Genomic DNA, 20846 nt, shown 5'->3' on the forward strand with positions numbered 1-20846 from the left:
TTATCAGTTTTTAAATATTCAGACTTAGCTTTTAGTTAGTGTAGCCTAATTTCTTGATCACTTTCATTCCTCAGTTCTATTGTTGTACGTATTATTTTTCTGGGGCAGCCATTTAACTCTTATGTATGTCAGAAAACAATTCACACTAAGCAAAATTACTTTCCTTCTTTATGGATTATTTTGTATTCAAGTCTTCCAGTGCTAAATCACTGTTGGCAAAGATCAGAAGCAGCAGTCAGAAGTGTTTCACTCCTTTGAACAACTGTATCAAACTCTGCCTACCTCCCTGCCTCCCAAATGGGTTTCATGTGACACTCTGGTCAGTATGAGATTGCTGCTGGTCTGAAGATGACGCTGTACAAGGACTTTCCGACAGTAGAGGTGCCTTTCACTTCCTTTTTGCCTAAACTTCAGCAACTGTTCCAGACCCACAACTGAACAGCTTGTTTTCCAATCAAAATGGATTCTTTTGCAATTTGACCTTTTTTGGAAATTAGGTACACTTTCCTACATATATGTTTTGAGGCCCTTGGGTATTTGAATCATTTCCTAGTCTACTTTCCCAGACATAAAAGATACCATGTGTGAAATATGTGGAATGAGAATGTCAAGGTGTTTGGGTGGATTCTTTCTGCAGAAAATATACTTGCCTATTGCAGTTTCTCTGTCAAGGCTTTAAAATAAGAGAAAGTCTAAAAGCACCTCTTCAGAACTGAAATCATTTATGTCTACTAGTATAAATAGAACGTTCTAGAATATAAGCCAATGAACCACCTCAAATACCAGCCTTCTTCAGTGTCTTGTGCAAAGAAAGTCTTCCTGGCTCTGCTTTTCCAAAGCACTTTCCACTTCTATAAGCACTTATCTCACATCTCAGCCTGCCTCTGAAATATTTTTTTTCACTTCTCTCCCCATCTACCACTGAAACCAGGGTAGAAATTTCATCTTACTGATTTTTGTATTCCACCAACAGCTATACCCAGTCCCTTGAATGTAGCCATAGATCAAGTACACACCTCAGCCCACCTGATTTCCTCAACTAAGAAAGTCTGTTCACTCCCTCATCTCTATTAGGATTATGTGCTCTTGAAGCACGATTTACATACTATTCCAATGACTTGTTTATATAGTTGTTTCTTCTATTAGACTGCAAATTCCATGGAGACATGACTGCCCTCCATCTGTATTTCCACAGGGCCTAGCATAATGCTGGGACACAGAGAGTACTCGTTACATTTCTACTAAATGAATGTTGGATTTATTCAATGAACAGTGCCTTGAGTTATAGGAACAGAGGAAAAGGGGCCCATTTTCTATGGTTAGCTGCACTGCATAATAATAGACATAAATGACAGTTGCGCATTACAATGCATATACATGCATTAGTGCTTTTTATCCCCAGAGAACCTTAAGTACCAAGAAGTATTCTGCTTATGGTCATATCATCATGACAGGAAGAATATGTTGCTTTCAACTGTTACTTTAAAACATAGAGATGGTAATCTATCATCTGTTAGAGGATTAAATAGAATTGATTGTTGTGCTTTTCTCTGATCTACAATCAAATTTAGATTTGAATTTTCATTGTATCTGTTGATAGAATTGCCATTAATTAGTCGGCTATCCCACAGATATAAGACCCCTGAGTTCTAAGAGATACCATACCTCCTCATATCCCCAGGTTCCCAGCATAGAGCCTAGAGAGTGTGGTAGATAATCAGTAAATATTTATTGAATTGAATGTTAGAATGACTGTATGACCCAATTGGAAAAACCTATACAAATTCTTTATCTTAACTTCAAAGTGAAAGTTCTTTTTATTGCTGGTGGAATACCTGGGACCAAGCGACTATCAAGAGAAATGTTGAAATCTTACAAAGATGGTGGTATTTACAAGTTAGAATATGCATCTGGTGTTGGTTGCTCCCAGATTCTTCCTTTAAAAGATTAAACTTCATTCCTTTAGAAGCTTAATCCTACTTGTTTCTCTATCTCTGTCTTAGATTCTTACTCAGAGAAATAAACTTTTAGAAAAGGTAATGTGAGGAGAAATCAGATCATAAGAGTAAAATTTTTCAGCAAATTTTCTGTAATTTTCAGACTGATCTGACAGAAGTACAAGTCTCATTAATAAAGGGCTTATAGATCCCGCTGTATATTTGTATTCTCACATGAATTGAATTTGATATTAAATATACAGCTCTTATGGGGCACATAGGTGACTCAGTCAATTAAGTGTCCAACTCTTGATTTCAGCTCAGGTCATGATCTCAGGGTTGTGAGATGGAGCCATGCATTGGACTTCATGCACAGTGTAGAGTTTGCTTGAGATTCTCTCCCTCCTCTTCCCATTCATACACACACACTCTCTTTCTCAAATAAATGAATAAATAAAATCTTTTAAAAAGATATCATTAAATATACAGCTCTTAGTAAGTTATTCCCTTACTTTTAAAGTGGCATTGAATAATTTTAATTTAAACTCTCAACCTAGTTTTGGTAACCTTTCAATTTTGAAACTTAACATGTCATTGAAATTAATTTTTATTTAATCCCAAGGATAACTTCCTAGAGATGGAAAGGTAGCTAGTCTTTTCCACTTGCAATATCATCTACTACATTATATCTTTCTTTTATCATCCAGGGCACTCACCAGTCTTGCTTCTAAAGGGAATGCACTAGGAATGTGACAGCCACACAATGATTTAGCTTCTGGAGACCTTAGAGATCATCTGTTTTAAGTGTATCGTTTTATAGATGAGGAAAGAGGCTTTGAGATTTTAACTGACTTGTGTAAGATTATATAGATATTCCATGTCTAAACTGGAACCTCAGTCTTTTGACATCTTGTCCAAGACTCTTCCTACTATGTCTTATGGATTTTCTTTATCTAGTGAGACAAGATGCTCACTTCCAGGCTGCAACTGACAATCAGAGTTGTAAGAACTGAGCATTTTGGGTGGCAACACACAGCCAATATGTAGAGGCCTAAATAAATTATTCTTTATCTAGAGAGTTAGCCATTAGGTACAGGGTAGACACCATAGGGAAACAATGATGAGATGCCTTATTTAATGAGGGGGGTAAGATTTTTCCTTAGTGTTAAACTAGGAATCAATAAGCATTGGATCACAGTGGATATTTACACAGTTGTCTTAGAGTATGTTGCCAAAGCAAAAAAGATGACTGGAGAACTCAAGAGCATATGTTTTCATCCTAGAGAAAGAGTGTATCAATCAGAGAATATATTGGTTAGCTGTTGAAGCATAGACAAGGTCAAATCACAAGTTAAAGGTTGCCTGTGCCTACATGACCATCCTACTTCAGTGATTTTCAAACTTTAGTGCACTTCTGAAGTAGCTAGAGAGCTTATTAAAATATGGATTACTAGGTCTTACCCTCCAAATTCTTAGGGCCCAAGAATTTACATTTCTAACAAGTTCCTGGATAATACTGATTCTGGTTGGGGAACTACACTTTAAGACTCACTGGTCTATAGGTATATTTGTTTTCTATTGCTGTGTAACAAATTTGGCAGTTTAAAACAACCTATTTATTAGCTCACAGTTATATAGGCCAAAAATCCAGGACAGCCTGGCTGAGTTCTCTAAGCTGAAATCAAGGTATTGGCTGGCAACATTCTCATTTGGAGGTCAGGGTCTTTTTTCAAGCTCATTCTGGTTATTAGCAGAATTCATTTCCTTGCAGCTATAGGACTGAAGTCCTGTTTTCTTGCTATCAATGCAAGCAAGAGTTGGGTACTGCTCTTGGCTCCTGGAGGTCACTCTCAGGTCCATAGTGGCTGCCTTGAAGGGAGAAAGAAATATGCTAGTCTGGCTGACTCAAGTGTTCTGGTGTATGCAGTAATTGAATTTCTCTCAGGAGATTAATAGATCAGTATTCTGATTTTATACCTCAGCCCCTGTGAACTTGTTTAATGTGGCTCTCCTCTTAGTATATAGTCCCAGTCTTGCTATGTTTAAGACTTGCTTCAGACTGATTAGCTGTGATTCAGATTGTGGATGAAGAAAAACTCACCAAAATGAAAACCACTGTTGGAGACAGACTGGGCAGCCAGCCTGTCCTCTTAGGCATCATCCCCCTCTATTGCTTTACAGTGGTACTTGCTCCTCAAACTTCTCATTACATAGTATACCCTTGAGAATTAAAATGGAAAAGTTCTTAGAAATTCAAACAAAAGGTCCAGTGATTTTTTTCTTTAGCCAGTGTATCCAAACTCTCTTTGTGTGAGAATTGATTCCCTTACTAAAGCCTTGAGATAGTTTCTGACCTGAAGTGGGATCTTGAAAATAAAATTAGAAAGGGTGAAACAGTGGCAGCTTCACTTCACTTCCCAAGGGAATTCCTGCAACTGTCAGAGAGGAGTGCATTGTAGTTACAAATGATTGAGAGTTAACAAATAAGGCTTTGTGATCTACTGATTTTCAATACCTGGTCTGTATGCCTGATTGCGTATGTATGTGTTTTACTTCTATTTGCCTAATTTTGTTTCTTCATCCCTTAAGAAAAGTCTAGTTTTATTTGTTTGAGTATCAATGGCCTGGAGGTCCTTTTATAAAAGTTTAATTAGCTAGTGCTTTTATATAACTCGAATATGCAAATATAGAATTCTTAAATTCCTTTAGTAAAGACTGGTAATCAGGATTATTCTTAGTTCATTCCTTTGTCAGATGAGGATAGTCTTACATTGTCAGAGAATAAAACTTAGTCTCTATTTGAATTTTTTTCTAAAGTTGGTGATAGCCATATCAGAACACTGGTTATAGTAAAACTTTGTAGACTGAACTGAAATGAACAACATAAATCCAACATACTGAAATGTTACTTAGACTTTAAAAAGTCAACTATATATTTTAAGGCAGGAAATATTTAATTTTATAGAAGTTAACATGAAGAAGACTGAATTATAGTTGCCTATAAACTAAAAATCCTCCCTCAGTTTCATCGTGTCATGGGCTTTGTAGCTACATTCACATAAGCACATGTCCAGTTCAAAGATGGACATATTATTCTTATCTCTCTTCTGGGAGACCACCTTTTGTTTGGCTATTCAGAAAGATTTTGATAAATGAATTTACTTAGGAGGGATCAATCAGATTAGAGATTAGAAGTCAAGTCACATGAATTAGTACAATTCAACAAACTGGAATTTCTTAGTCTAAAAAAGAACTTTTGGAGTATGTTTAAGTTAGAACCCTTTGATTTGCATAAACTAGTTAATTTAAACAATAACATACCCGATTGGAAGAGTATCAAGCAGCGTACATAGTCAGGGAAGGTTGAAAAAATCAAGCTTAGAAAGGATAGGGGCCAGAGCAGCTCAAGAGGTTTCTGCAACCCTGGTGGTCATATTCTTCATGGCTTCACTGCCAGAGTGATCATGCTTTAGCAACTTTCAGCATTTTTGTCAAGATTCAAGACTAGGGAGTCTAGCTTGGGCCATATGCTCCTCTGTCAAAGAAGACAGGACACTTGACTCACAGTCCTACTGGACTACATTCAATAGGGTAGAGGTAATTTTCCCCAAAGAACTGGGGTGCTGTTATTAAAATAGTAGGGAAATGTATGCCATACAGTCAAAAGTAGTGGATGTTCACAACAGGTTATGTAATCACAATCTTTGCATATTTGAAAAAGAGGTGGGACTTGATATGGATGTATGGCAATAGGTGGAATGTCCAGGGAAGCTTACTTAAGTGTTTCAACTTGAAGAACATTCTAACAATTAGAGCCCATTTTTATTAGGATTCTTTTGGTTGCATGTGGTAGAAATTTGACTTGTACTAGCTTGGTAAAAAAGAAAATTATTAGAAAAATATTAGGAATATTTCATGTAAACAAAAAAGGATTGACCAGACAAACTGTGGGAAGGCAGACATCTTAATGGGATTCAGAAACAACTAGAACCAGAGACCTAAATGCAGCTGGCGTGATTTCTCTTTCTATCATCTCCTCTTCAGGATATTGAATTTATTTTCTTTTTCTGCAGACTCTCTTGCATGTACATCATAGGAAACATGGCTGCTAAGAGTGCCGCATTTCATATCTCACAATACTGCTGAGAAACTTTATTACATTAGTGAGAAAAATTTTGGGGGAAAGGCTCTGGTCCAGTTTGGGTCAGGTGTCCATCTCTGGACAAATCAACCATGGTTAATGGTCAGGACACTCAGTGTGATTCAGGTGCCTTCTCTGAACTGAACTAGGGTATGGGGAAAAGTTGGCTTCTGTGGGTAAAACAATTAATGTCCATTACTTTATCATGGTATCTGTTCAAACGAAGGTTAGATCAGTCAGAGATGTTACAGAAAGGATTTTTATGTTGGTGGGAATTTGAACTGGAAGATCCTTAAGTTCTTCCTAACCTGGAGATGCAAATATTCCACCTGCTTTCTAGGTAAGGCAGGCACATATTTGTTTTGGGTTATATCTGAAGTATTTTTCCTATGTATTTCAACTCAAGGATTTGTCTCGTTGGAAACCAGAGAATATTTACCCAAATATATTTTTGAGTTTGAGAATGGAGGAAAATATTTTATTATTTAAAGATGAATGGGGACACCTGGGTGGCTCAGCGGATGAGCATCTGCCTTTGACTCAAGTTGTGACCCCGGGATTCTGGGATCGAGTCCTGTATCAGGCTCCCCTCATGAGCCTGCTTCTTCTTCTGCCTATGTCTCTGCCTTTCTCTCTGTGTCTCTCATGAATAAATAAATAAAATCTTAAAAAAAAATCATTTGGGACACCTGGGTGGCCAAAACCAGTGAGGTTTAGTGCCTGCGTTCAGCCCAGGGCATGGGCTGGAGTCACAGGATTGAGTTCCGCATCGGGCTCCCTACATGTAGCCTGCTTCTCTCTCTGCCTGTGTCTCTGTCTCTGTCTCTCTCTCTCTCTGTTTGTCTCTCATGAATAAATAAATAAGATCTTTTAAAAAAATAAAATAAAATAAACATGAATGTCCCGTGTGGGAGAAATCATGTATACTTAAAAAAATTTAAAAATGGAACCTAGGGACTTAAAATCACATAGATTACCTTCAAAAGGATACAACATTCTTAAATCTTAATGATTTGTTGTAAGAGTATTTTAAATTTTTTTAAATTTTATAATAATTATAGATTCACAGGAAGGTGCAAAGAAATGTCCAGGGGGCATTATTCAAATTATTCAGCATAAGTTCATCCAGGTTGTTGTATGGATATACAATTCGTTCCTTTTTATTGCTGAGTAATATTCTGTGGTATGGAGTACCACATCCTTGTAAGGATATCTGGAGAGTTTCCAGTTTGGGGCTTTTATGAATAAAGCTGCTATGAGCATTCCTGTACAAGTCTCTAAATGAAAATAAGTTTTCATTTCTCTGGAATCTAAGCCTAAGTGCAGTTCTGGCTTGTGTGATAAATGTATTTTTGTTTTTGAAAGGTACCGTCAGACTATTTTCAGAGTGACTATTCCATTTTACATTCCCATCACCAATGTATGAGTGATCTAATTTTTGCATCCTCTTCAGCATTTGATATTATCACTAATTTTTATTTTAGCACCTGTGATAGTTATGTAGTGATATTTCATTGTCATTTTAATTTACATTTTCCTAATGGCTAATGATACTGAAGGTCTTTTCATGTGCTTACTTGCCATCTGTGTGTCTTCCTTGGTGAAATGTCCATGCATATCTTTGTGTTCACTTCCTAATTGGATTGTTTGTTTTTTAAATGTTGAGGGTTTTTTTTTTAAATATATATATTTTATTTATTTATTCATGAGAGACCCAAAGAGAGGCAGAGATACAGGCAGAGGCTATAGCAGGCTCCATGCAGAGAGCCCTATGTGGGACTTGATCCTGAGACTCCAGGATTACAACCTGAGACAAAGGCAGACCCTCAACCGTTGAGCCACCCAGGAGTCCCTAAATGTTGAGTTTTGAGAGTTCTCTTCATAGGCCTGGACATGAGTCCATTGTTGGATATGTGGTTTACAAATATTTTCTCCCAGACTGTAAATTGGTTTTTAAAATCCCCTTAACATGGTTTTTTGCAGAGCACAAGTTTTAAATTTTGATGAAGATGGCTCTCTTTATATATATTTGTGATAGATCTAAAGAATTTTATTTTATTTTATTTTGTGTTGAGGGTTTTCTTTCTTTATTTATGAGAGAGAAATTGAGAGAGAGAGAGAGGCAGAGGAAGAAGCAGACTCCCCCGAGGAGCAGGGAGCTCGATTTGGGGCTCCATGAGAGGCTCGATCTCAGGACCCTGGGATCACAACCTAAGCTGAAGGCAGATTCTTAACCCACTAAGTCCCCTAGGCACCCCTGGTCTAAAGAATTTTAAATTGTCAAGTTACCTATTCCACCTTGTTTTTCAGCTCAGATACGGCTAAATTTAAGATAAATAAAATCATTCAGTATACAGCATTCAAATATAGTGGAATGCCTGTGTGTTTGGCTCTATTCTAGTACCAAGTTTTCTCTTTGGTGGTGTTTAAATTAATGAAGAAAAAATCAGCTCTTTTAAGGGAGTAGTTTCATTCTGAGTTCAGCAAGATTTCGTTACAGATTCTACTTGTACCATTGACTTTGCAAATAGACACCTCACATTACTAATATTTTCCTCTCTCTACAATCCAGAACATATCAGAAAGTGCAGCTTTTGGCAATCCGATTGTGCTAAAGTCAGGGTCATAATGGGGACAGGATAGGCATAGATGCTACCCTCATGGAGTTTACATTTTCGTTCTTATTTCTTATTATTATAGGCTTGTGCTGCCTGTGAATATTTCAGTGATTCAAGTAAATGTCCTTATTTCCCATCTCTTGTTAAAGAATCTTTTTCAATCGTCCAAAATCCAGCGTGTCCAAATTTCAGTGAATGGTTTTAATGCTTTGGGAGTGGCTGCATTCCATTAACATGGAAACCAAGCCAAAAAAGTAATACTTATAAGCATGCACATGAGAATATGTTATGAGGAGAAAAATCCTCATATTTAGCTACTTTCTTGCCAATTGGGGAAATTTTTGGCAGAGCCCTAAGTTACCTTAAGAGTGATTGAGGATTCTAAATATGAGATCTCAAAGGCTTCCATTCACCTTATTCTATAAAATGAGGCCCAGTCATTTGAATGAACTAGTTAATCAAATACCATTTGAATGGTCCATGTTTTTAAAAATCCCAGTCATATATTTATAAAAACTGATTCCCTAACAGTTTTATGGTATAAATGAAACACTTTTCCTATTTGTAATCTGGCTGATCTATTTGTAGTCTGGCTTAAATGTAATTTGCCCAAACATACAAAAAATTCTAAAGAAAAAAAAAATTCTAAAGAGATCTAAATTGTGTTACTTAGAAATCAAGGTTAGTAAGAAACACCCTAAGTTGAAAATTTGACTTTGAGTTAAATTCTTTGTCATCTAATAGCCTTTAATTTTGTTGTTGTTGTTGTTGTTGTTGTTGTTGTGAGCAGGTTCACATGTGACAGTTTGTAGGTTGGTCAGATTTCTAAAAGTTTGTAATGGTATAACAAACACATACTGTTTACCTTGTACTGGCCATGTCTTATGTTCTTCACAAATATTACCTAATTAAATTATCATAATAAACCTATAAAATAGGTAATATTATTAGCCCAATTGTATAGATGGTGGAACTGAGGCACAGAATGGCTCTTATGCTCAGAATTCCTAAAGTTAGTTGATAGGCAGCAGAGCCAGGCGGGATTCAAAGTCAGTCCATCTGGCTCTGGAGGTTATGTTCTTACCCACTACAATGGCCTCATATTGTGGTTAATCAGGTGTCTTTCCATATAACACTATAAAGACATTGAACTGAGATTTTCCCATATTTTAGAAAGCAGCCTGGAAAAGGAAGTAATGTATAGAAATTTTGGGTAGGAGGAAAACTCGATTTAGAATCAGAAGATTTGAGTTCTGGCATTCCCATTCCAAGCTGGGTTAACTTTGGGAAGATAATTAACTATATTTTCTATTGCTACTGTAAGAAATTACTGCACATTTAGTGGCATAAAACACCAACTTATTCTACTTACATTTTTGGAGGTGAGAAGTTTAAAGCCAAGCTGTTGGTAGGGCTGCCTTCCTTCTGGAAGCTTCAGGGGAGAATACATTTCTTTGCCTTTTCCACATTCTGGAAGTCACTGTCATTCATTGGCTTGTGGCCCCTTCTAGCACCAAAGTACATCACTCCAATCTCTTATTCCATTGTTATATCTCCCTTTCCTTTCTTTTACCTGCTTGCCTCCCTCTTACAAGATCCCTTGTAATTGTAATGGGGTCACTGGATAATCCCAGGTAATCTTCCCATCTCAGAACCTTAATTTAAACATAAATGCCAAATTCCTTTTGCCATGTAAGATAACATATTCACAGGTCCAGAGGATTGGGACCTGGGCATCTCTGGAGGGCCATTGTTCCATCCATCACAGTTACCATATTTCTGTGGACCTCAGTTTCTTCAGTTGTAAATTAAAGAGCTGAACTAGGTGATCTTTGATGATCCTCCCAATTCTGAGAACTCTGAAATTTCTAATCCTACCCTGGAATTCTTTATGTTACTCATCAAAAATAGAGCTTTCACTGTTGAAATTTTGTTTGCAAATGTAAAATATTTTTCACATTGCAATTTAAACTTAAATTTTTCAGATGAAAAAGTGGTAGGGTAAATAATTCCTTTCTCCCTCTGCTATTTTTAAGATGCTCAGATCTGTGAAAGGCAATATTATTTACAGTGTTGTAGTCAAACTTTGAAATCTACATCATGGTGAAGAGTCCTTGCAGATTTTTAGCAGTACATTGACGGACTGAAACCTTTTTATTAAAGAGTAGTACAACAATATAAACAAAGCTCTGGATAAGTTAGGTTCCATCTGGATATATATTACAAAAACTTCAAGAACTAAATGATTTTAACAGTAGGGACTTCTGTCATCTAGTTATCTCACACAATGAGGATACAGAGTTGGTAACAATTTAATAGCTTAGTGATTTCATTAAGAAGTCCTATTCCTTCTGTTGCTCTACTCTGCCATCTTTAGTGGGTAGGCTTTGCTCTTAGACTGACTCCAGTTAGGTTCACAGGAGGGCTGCAGCATTTCCATCACATTCTAAACAAATATTATGCAAAGACAGAAGAAAGACCATTTCCTGTGAGGCTTTTTCTTTCTTTCTTTTTATTTTTTTGGGTGGAAATAAGGAAACCTTTCCCAAAGCTACTTGACAGACTTCTCCATGTTTTATTGACCAGAATTCTGTCACATGCCCATTTAAAAATCAATTGCAGGCAAAGTGAATGAGATTACCATGTTTGACTAGGTCCCATATTGTCCAATAGAACTTTCTTTAGTGATGGAAATAGTCTGTATGTGTTTCCAATACAGTAGCTGCTAGGCACATGTGGCAATTATTGAGCATTTGAAACTAGTGCAACTGAAGACCTGAGTTTTTGGGATTAACTTGAATAATCACCTATGGCCAGTGGATACCATATTTGGCTACATAGAACTAGATCATTCATTTGGGACAGAATGGTGCTATGTAGTTGGCTAACTACCATGTTTATTATATCTTTAATAAAACATCTTTTATAAAAACAGTGAACAGGTGGTATATTTGTCTTCAGAATTCAACCTAATTAGTGACCCACTTGGGAGGTTCTTCTAGAGTCAAACAAACCCAGTACATAAAACCAGTACATGTACTCACAAGGGCAAACAGTGGCTGAATATCCTGGTTGAAAAGGTAAGGTGGGAAATCAGGGTATGCTGACATGTGCCAGCGTGTGGTGTGGTTCAACTTATAATGGAGGTTTGTTTGGGCTATAACTGGCTAGAACTCTGATGGTGTGAGAAGCAGCCTGCTCTTCTCCATTAGGAAGCTGGTTTGTTTTGCAATGTTGTAAATAGGAAGTAGCAACTCTTATTAATAAAGAATACATGCCAAAGCCTGCTTGTCTTGGAGGTTGTACAGCTAGAAAAATACATCAATGGCATGTGGGAGGATTCGTCTATTTAATAAATATTTAAAAATCACTTGCTCTGTGCCAGTAACTGTTCTAGGTACTGAAAAGATAGTAAACAAGACTAACTAAGTAAGTTCCTGCCCTCATGGAACTTCACTGTTACAAATAAATAAATAATATATTTCAAATTGTGATAAGTGTTGAAAATAAGGCAAGAGGATAGGACAGAGTGAATAAAATATGTTTTAGATCTGTGGTATTCATGTCAAAAGCTCAGGGTTTCAAGTTTTTTCCTCTGGGAAGAAGCCATTTGGTTTATAGGCTTACTTAGTTTCACAGAAAAAAAAAAAAAAAAGAGAGAGAGAGAGAGAGAGAGAGAGATCTGTTTGGATTAGCTAATTGCCAAAAGAAAGAAAAATGAAATCAGTTCCTGAGAAGGCAGTATATTTCTCTGTTGTTTGGAAATTAAATTTTGTCTGAGATATTATGGGTGAGCCTTGCATGGCCCTGTAATAGGGTGAAGTTTATTTCTAGCTTGATCATGCTCCTCTCTATTCTTTGCCTTATCTGGAGAACTTTGGCTATCTTAAGTAAACTTCTGAGCTCCAGCTTTCCCAATCATAAAATGGAATTGTTAATAATAATAATTGCCAATCATATGGGTTCTGGAAAAATTGACCATTATCAAAATAATTATAAAATGTTTTATATAAAGTTGTAGGCCAAAGGAAACAGTAAGCATTTCTTATTAAAATTGAGCAAGTGATTTAACCTCTGTGAGTCTCAGTTTTTCCAGTGTTAAAACAAAATGTTTGTAGTGTTGTCAGGAATGTTAGGGAACAGATCCTCTCAGTGCTGGTTGAAACAGAAATTGGTACAACCTTCTTGGAGAGCCAAATGGCAGAATAGTTACAAGTTCTTTAAAATGTGCATACCTTTTTTGCCCAAGGAACAAAATTGAACAGGTGTTCAAAGGTATATATTTAAGGACATTTATCATACTATTATTTATAATGGCTAAAGATATTAAGCAAAAGTTAAGCAATAGGAATTTTAGTGCATTCCATGTGGAATTCTATGCAGCTCCTAAAGATGATGAAAGTATTAGAAAGGAATAAAGTTGGAAAGAAATTCACAATGCCCTTTATTTCTGGTGATCTTGTGCCTCTTCACTTTGGGCTGTTGGAATCAGGGGTAGTAATTATGGTCATTTTTAAACTTTAAACCTAGCAATAATAGCAGATAATTATTGAGTACTACACACTATGCTATATAAGCTTTGTTCAAATATTATCTAATTGAAGTTTCATATTTACCCAAGTAAGAATAATTTGGGACCTCCTTTTGCAGATGAAGAAAACAAGGTTCAGAGAAATAAAGTAACTTGTCCAAATTCTTAAATTCAGAGGTGACAGAGTCAGAATTTGTACCCCAGCCATTTGACTTCAGAACCCACAGTAGGAAACCATGGGTTAGACCACCTCTGTAAACTATCTACATGGAATAACCATCACAGGTCTATCGTGAAAACTCCTTCACATCCTTTCCTGGCAACTGCACTCTTATTTGAGAGTCCTTTGGCATGGATATGTGGCAAAGGAAGGGGTGATTCACCCTTTAATACAGAAGTTAGCAAACTCCAGCCCGTTGGCCAAAGCCAGCCTGCTGCCTGTTTTTGTAAAATCAAGTGTTGTTGTAATGCATCTGTAGTTCATCGTTTAGGTCTTGCTTCTATACTGCAAGACAGAAATGAGTAGTCTCAGTAGAGACCGAATGGCTTGCAAAGCCTCAAATTTGTATGATCTTGTCCTTCACAGAAAAAGTTTGTCAACCCTTGCCTTAATATGTTAGAAATCTGGAAGGATATGTGACCCATTACAGTGACCACTTTTCTTTCCTTAAAGAGAGTAATTTTTAACTAGTTTGAGGGTGACTGTCCTGCAGTAGTCCAGGGCCCAGGCATACAGGCATTTGCTGAAGGGGTTTCTGAGGATGTGAACAAGAGCAGTCTATTTCAGGACTACTAAAGGCCCTCTGTGCATGGCTGACTGGCATTCTCTGGGCCTTCATTGCCTTGAAACTCTGCCTGTTGCTGCTCCTCTGAGATGGAATGTGTATTCACAAATGAGGTACTCCATTAGTCATGGTGCATTTCCTGGGCCCTGGAGACACGGGCATGACATCACCAATGGCCAATGAGAAAGGATTCTCTGTAGCGGGCGCCCTCAAACCTCTTTAGAGGACTGTAGGCTGTGTGTTCTGTTCCTAGCCCTCGGGGTGCGATTTGAGATTGCCTTCCTCATCCACGCTTATTCTGGGCACAAAAGTCTAGCTTCCAGACCCAAGAGGCCAGGATAAACTCGAAAATCTGCAGAGCTGGAGGCAGATTCCCATTTAGTATTTTTTTCCAGAGCTCAGGTTTTTATTCCCACAGAGTTTTCCACTCCTAATGACGTTGTTACTTCATGTGGCAAAGGGTGGGTGGTGAAAGATGAAGTCTGCATTAGATAAAAGACGCTTGGCAGTTACAATTTCTGGATAAGTATAGGTTGGTAGCATAACAAAATCAGAAGCATATTTTGCTGTTTTGTTACATTGCTTTTGTGTGTAGGTTAACATAATAAAACAGCATCTCTTAACAACAAAAGCTCCTAGCAAAATCAGTGTGGCTTAGAATAGGGGCAGTTACCAAAGGAGCTTTACTGAGGGGATTAGTAACTCATTAAATCTTTTATCTTTGAGAAGAAAATTATTTTTTTTCTGATTCTTTTTTCTTAGGACTTAAGCGTTTTGGAAAAACACTTCCTGCCACTGGTTCCTAATTTATGTATTTATTTATTTATGAAAATGATTGGTGGAATTTACTCTCAGGTAACTTAATTCAATGTACCAGAAATTTTATTGAAATCTTGTTTTATCATTGCTAGTAGCTCAATCTTTTCTATTAAGCCATACTTGTGAAATTTCCCCTTTAAAAATTATTCAAGAAAGCTGAGGCTTGGGATTTAATGTGAGATTATACTGGGCAGACGTCTCATAGTTTAATTCAGGAACTGAACCCAAGAGTTGTGTTTTTGTCTTCATAGGCAATCTATGGTTGAATGAGAATGATTCCTATTTTTTCATGTTTGTATCCCAAAGTCTTAGAGAAATTGGGAAATAGCCATTTTTGTTAGTGTGCTATGTGTGACTGCCACAAACCACAGATAATACCACCCCTATGGCTTTAAAAAAAAATTCTTTGGTTTCTTCAAGATGAAAAGGATTATTATTTTTGTAATTATAGAGCCTCTTTTATTTTTATTTATTTATTTTTTGAGCCTTTTTTATTTTAAAAAAATCACTGGAAAGCACATGATTTTACTCCTGTTTCCTAAATTAAAGGAATTTCCTTCAGAACCGTGTAATCACTTCGGAGATCATCCTTCAAAGTTCTCTATGCAGGGCAGCCCAGGTGGTTTAGCGTCGCCTTCAGCCCAACGTGTGATCCTGGAGACTCGGGAGTCCCTCATCAGGCTCCCTGCATGGAGCCTGCTTCTCCCTCTGCCTGTGTCTCTGCCTCTCTCTCTCTCTGTGTGTGTTTCTCATGAACAAATAAATAAAATCTTAAAAAAAAAAAAAGTTCTCTATGCAAGTAAAAAAAATTAAAATTTCAAAACATCTCTTGGAGATATTAAAAAAAATTCTTTAGCATTTATAGATGAGGGAACTAAGGTACAAAAAGATGGACTCTTTTGCTTTTCATTGTTCCTAGAAGCAGATATTGAATGCACAAATCGTTCTTATCAAAATCCTTAAGAGGGCATTCCTCTGTACTTTTCCATAAAATTTCTTGTTTTCCTTTGGCAGCTTCACACTTTGCCTCATTAACAACAGGGCTTGTTTTTCACAATCATTTGATTGGGACAGGAGAGCAGGTTAGTCTAGCCTAGGCAGAACTGGAAAGGGGTCAGTTACCTAAGGGATGAAGGTGTGAGGTAGCGACTCCATGAGCTTTTCTGCCTCACTCTTGCAAAAGGACTTACTTCTCCTTAATGTCATCTCCCATTTTCTACCATCCTGAACTAATATTTGCCACCTCTCAGAGGGTTGTGATGAAAACTGATGAGTTTCAATATTGGTAAAACGCTTGTAACCTTTTGGAGTAAAGGTCTTTTTTATTTTTTTAAAAATTTTTTAAAAATTTATTTATGATAGTCACAGAGAGAGAGAGAGAGAGAGGCAGAGACACAGGCAGAGGGAGAAGCAGGCTCCGTGCACCGGGAGCCTGATGTGGGATTCGATCCCCGGTCTCCAGGATCGTGCCCTGGGCCAAAGGCAGGCGCCAAACCGCTGCGCCACCCAGGGATCCCCCGTAAAGGTCTTTTTTAATGCAAAAATTCATGTTTTGTTTTTTTTTGTTATTCTTACTTTAATGGGAGCTAATGTCAGGAACTTAATAGGCAAACAGGAACTTTTGTTTTCTACCTCTTTGTTGAACAAAAATATACACAATGTGGCATTATCATTAGGCAAGACTTGCTTTTTTACATTTCACACAAGAATACAATATTACCCTTTTTGAACAAAATGCGTGGGTTACTAAAGAAACCATCTTTGGAGGAAGTATTGAATAAGCATATTTTATTTAAATAAATCCTCCAGTCGGAAATGGGGGAATTCACTGCCTTTACTTATTTTTTTTAAGAGTTTATTTATTTATTCATGAGAGACACACACAGAGAGAGGCAGAGACACAGGTAGAGGGAGAAGCAGGCTCCAAGCAGGGAGCCTGACGTGGGACTCAATAATGGGTCTCCGAGATCACACCCTCAGCTGAAGGCGCCGCTAAACCAATGAGCCACCGGGGCTGCCCCACTGCTTTTACTTAGAAGAATGCTATGTAAGTAGTTATCTGTCAGATTTATTTTTGCAGGTCACCAACATTTCTTCTTTGGAAACATCAATATGTCCACATCACAGTTTGGAAGAAAGGTCTTTAAAAAATTAGAAAAAAATAAAAGAAAGTTCTTATGTAAGCACACAGTATTGGTTATACTATCACTGACAAACTTCTTGAGTGGGCAGTAGGCACCCTTGGATTAAATTAACCAGATCCCTGTTCTGGTGAAGACAGATTCTGGAGTAAGTCTAACTACTGCCTTGAGAATATACATCTGGTATGAAACGTTGCCAGCCAGGTGATCCTTAAAGCAGCTATGCAGTAGCATCTCAGTGCTTCTGTCTCCTGCTAACTTGGGGAGCAGCAGATGCCTCCTTCAAAACCCTCTTCCAGTGTTTGGCATGCCATGCCGATCATCTTGCTAAGCTCTACACTTTTCTTGCAGAAGAAAACTCTCGCAAGGCTAGTCCAGAATATGACAGCAAGAGGTCATGACAGATAGTCAAATTGGTTTATGAAATGTTAAGGATGAGTCATGTCACTCCTAAAGGGATTGGCATCAATTTATTAGACAAAACCAAACACTGAAGAAAGAAAAGCCTTTAGTCTCATTAAGGAACCCAGACAAAAATCCCACTTAATCCATTGTGCTTTTCCTTTTCCTCAAACTCAGCTGGTGTGCAGGTGTAGGGCAGCTTGGCAGAAGCTTTGAACATTTGGAAAAAGGAGTCATTACTGAAAGTCACTGACACACACTTCCCTTGGAATGCTGCTGATGTCATGGAAAATGGGGACCTTAGCAATAACCCCTAACAACCAGAGCTACAGTAAACAGTAAATGTTACCTCCACCAAGGCATTGGTTTTTAAAGAGTTTTAACAGGCCAGGGCTTGCCAGCCACAACTCATAAAAATGTTCTTATAATTTTACCCTACTCTCTAAAAGCACCGGATGACCGCCGAGGTTTCTCTGCCACTTGGGGATGCAAAGCCAAATTCGTGTCAGTTTCAAGGTTCACTAATCAAAATTTACAGCAGTTCTTTTCCAGTCCTCTTCATCCCCCCTGCCATACTTATGGAGTTAGGCCTGGTAGATTTAATACTTTTTCAAAGAAGTCTCTTGTCTTACTGGGTTACCTCAATTTCTGGATATGGGGTGAACCTGTGTGCTAGGTGTTGCCTAGGGTTTTATTAGCCTAGGGTTAACCCAGTCTGGTTAATTTGTAGCCCTCAATCTGTAGGTTATATTCCACCCAATTTGAAACAATTGGGCAAGAGTCACATCCTGTAGTTCAAACTCTGAATGAGGCACACAGCAAAAATCTAACAGCACATGCTATCATACAGAACTATCAAGAATAGTTTCTGTCAACAGTTTAAGAAAGCGAAAGAAGACACAGAACCAAGAGGTTGTGAGGAATTTTATGCCTTGATCAGATTTCTTTTAGTAGTAGAAGCTGGTGGAATATTACTGTGTAACAAACCTAGTATGGCTTATTTTAGACCTGTCCACACAATGGGAAGAAACAGAATGCTGCTTTTGCAAGGCATTGTCAAGGTGACCATATAATTTATCATCTAAACTAGAACATTTTTCAGAGTGAAGGGGTTCTACTAATGATTACTCTGAAACAATAGGACTTTACCAGGATTGACCTAGGCAAAGGGGGCACCGGGTCCCATCATCTTTGCGCCAACACCCACCCAGCTCAAGCCTTTTGAGGAGGCAATCTTGACAGTGCCAGAGAAGGCAGGCCCATCATGCAATGTGGATTGTCTCGTTTACAAGAAAACAAGTCTAGTCTCAGAATTGGTAGGCTAAGTAATGGACTTTATTACTCTAAGATGTTCCTAAGTTAAAACCTCAACTAAAGTAAGCTTGAATTCACACTCTCAATTTACCCAGTTTTGAATATTTGCTATTAACCGGTAGTTCTTAGAATGAATTCTGAGATCCCTGGGATTCGCAGGAGATCTCTCAAGGGGTCTGTGTGGTCAAAGTAGTTTCATCATAATATTAAGACATTCTTTTTGCCTTTTTCATTCTCATTTTCTCAGAAGTATACAGTGGAGTTTTCTAGGGAACCTGTGAAGTATGATATTATAACGCCTTGAATGAAGAACCACATTTCAGAATCCAGTTGTCATCTACTAAGCAAGACATTAAAGAGATTTGTAAGAATGTAAAACAGTACTATTCTTCTCACCAAATTATTCTGTTTTAGAAAATAATTGTTTTTCATAAAAATATGTTATTTATGTTAACATGTTATGGGTGTTATTTTTAAATGAGTTAACAAGTGCTTTAAAAATTCATCAGTTTTCATTTCTAATATGGTAAACATATCCCTTATAAATAAAAACTAAGTCTTTAGTGGTATTTAAGAGTGTAAATGGGTCCCAATACCAAAAGATTTGAGAACTACTGCCCTGAACCTTTCTCATCCCTGGAAGGAACATGCAAGTAAAGTGAGATGATAAATTTCCTGATGGGAGAGACTAGTTTATTCATTGTTACATCTACTACAACACTTAGCAAGATGCCTTGCATACAGTTAGTGCTCTGTATAAATATAGGGAGACAAAGCTCCTATGACAGCTCTGAGGGTTATGATGTTCTCTTATGTTTGGTTACCTTGATGCTATTTTTTGTTTTGTTTTAAGTCTTTGTCTTTTGCTATTTAATTGTTTGAGTACTCTTTATTAAATAATCTTATTTTGACACAACAATGATGTCATTTTTTTTAGGAGTCACCCAGTATCTTGTTTCTCTAGCCATGCAGGTTTTAGATCTTATTCATCAGTGTATTGAACTATTTTTTTTAAAAGATTTTATTTATTTATTTATTTATTTATTTATTTATTTATTTATTTATTTATTTATTTATGAGAGACGGGGGTGGGGGTGGCAGAGACACAGGCAGAAGGAGAAGCAGGCTCCATGCAGGGAGCCCGACGTGGAACTCAATCCTGGGACTCCAGGATCATGCCCTGGGCGGAAGGCAGGCGCTAAACCACTGAGCTACCCAGGGATCCCCTGAGCTATTTCTTTTTCAAAGGCATAGTAGTTACCATTCCCAGATTTTCTGATAGACTTTTAAAACTATTGTGGCTTACTGTATCAAAGCAGCTGAATTTGACACAAGTTTACTGTGGTTCCCTTAAAAAATTAGCTCATCTCTCTGGACTTGAGCTACCTTGCAGGTGTTTTTCTTTCCAAAGAGACAGTTCTATACTGTCTTGACTGTGGTTCCTTCAAAGGGCTCCTTAGGGGCCATACTTGGTTCCTGTGCATCAACATGGCAGAATACACTGAGGCCACGGTTTATCCGCGTAGCAGCATTATCTTCACGATCTACTGATAGTGGTAATTGTAGATGACACATGGAAGTCAACATCTAAGTGTACGAAGCCCATTTTTAGTGACATGCATTCTGCTCAGAGTATTATTAGTAATATAAATCTCCAATTTTTCTTGAGACCTAACATTTTGTTTTTGTTTTTTTTTTTTTTAAAGATTTTATTTATTTATTCATGAGGGACACAGAGAGAGAGAGAGAGGCAGAGACACAGAGGGAGAAGCCGGCACCATGCAGGGAGCCTGACGCGGGACTCGATCTTGGGTCTCCAGGATCACGCCCTGAGCTGAAGGCAGTGCTAAACCACTGAGCCACCCGGGCTGCCCGAGACCTAACATTTTGGATAATTACTTACCAAACCTATGTGTGAATTTTTGACCAGAGAGCAGAGGAGGGAGGAGGGAAGGCAGAGGAAGGGGAAAAAAAATAATCTTACTAAGTCCTCATTAAAGAAGGGATTGGTATGGGGGAGATTAGCATGTTGTCTGAGATGGATCCTAAAGGAACACTGCTTTCGGTGAACAGAGAACTGGCTGGATGGGAATGGGAGAGTTGGATGCTTGTCCCAACTTTGTTGCTCTCTAAATATCAGTGTGATTTCAGCAGATCA

At 37.6% G+C, this 20846-nt stretch overlaps 1 protein-coding gene across 12 annotated transcripts in view; it reads left to right on the forward strand.

The window, feature by feature from the left end:
* Positions 1 to 20846, forward strand: part of RAD51B (RAD51 paralog B) — a 683946-nt gene that overhangs the window by 251500 nt on the left and 411600 nt on the right. The window contains exons 8-9 of one of the 12 annotated variants that reach the window (XM_038545045.1): positions 14775 to 14867; positions 18936 to 19142. The exons of the other annotated variants lie outside the window; for them this stretch is intronic. Of the exons in view, the coding sequence (XP_038400973.1) occupies positions 14775 to 14867; positions 18936 to 18992 (150 nt within the window). The 3' untranslated portion in view covers positions 18993 to 19142. Of the gene's footprint in view, positions 1 to 14774; positions 14868 to 18935; positions 19143 to 20846 lie in introns of those variants that run through there. 12 annotated transcript variants of the gene reach the window in all.

The sequence above is a fragment of the Canis lupus genome, chromosome 8, assembly GCF_011100685.1.
Source record: "Canis lupus familiaris isolate Mischka breed German Shepherd chromosome 8, alternate assembly UU_Cfam_GSD_1.0, whole genome shotgun sequence".
Lineage (NCBI taxonomy): Eukaryota > Metazoa > Chordata > Mammalia > Carnivora > Canidae > Canis > Canis lupus.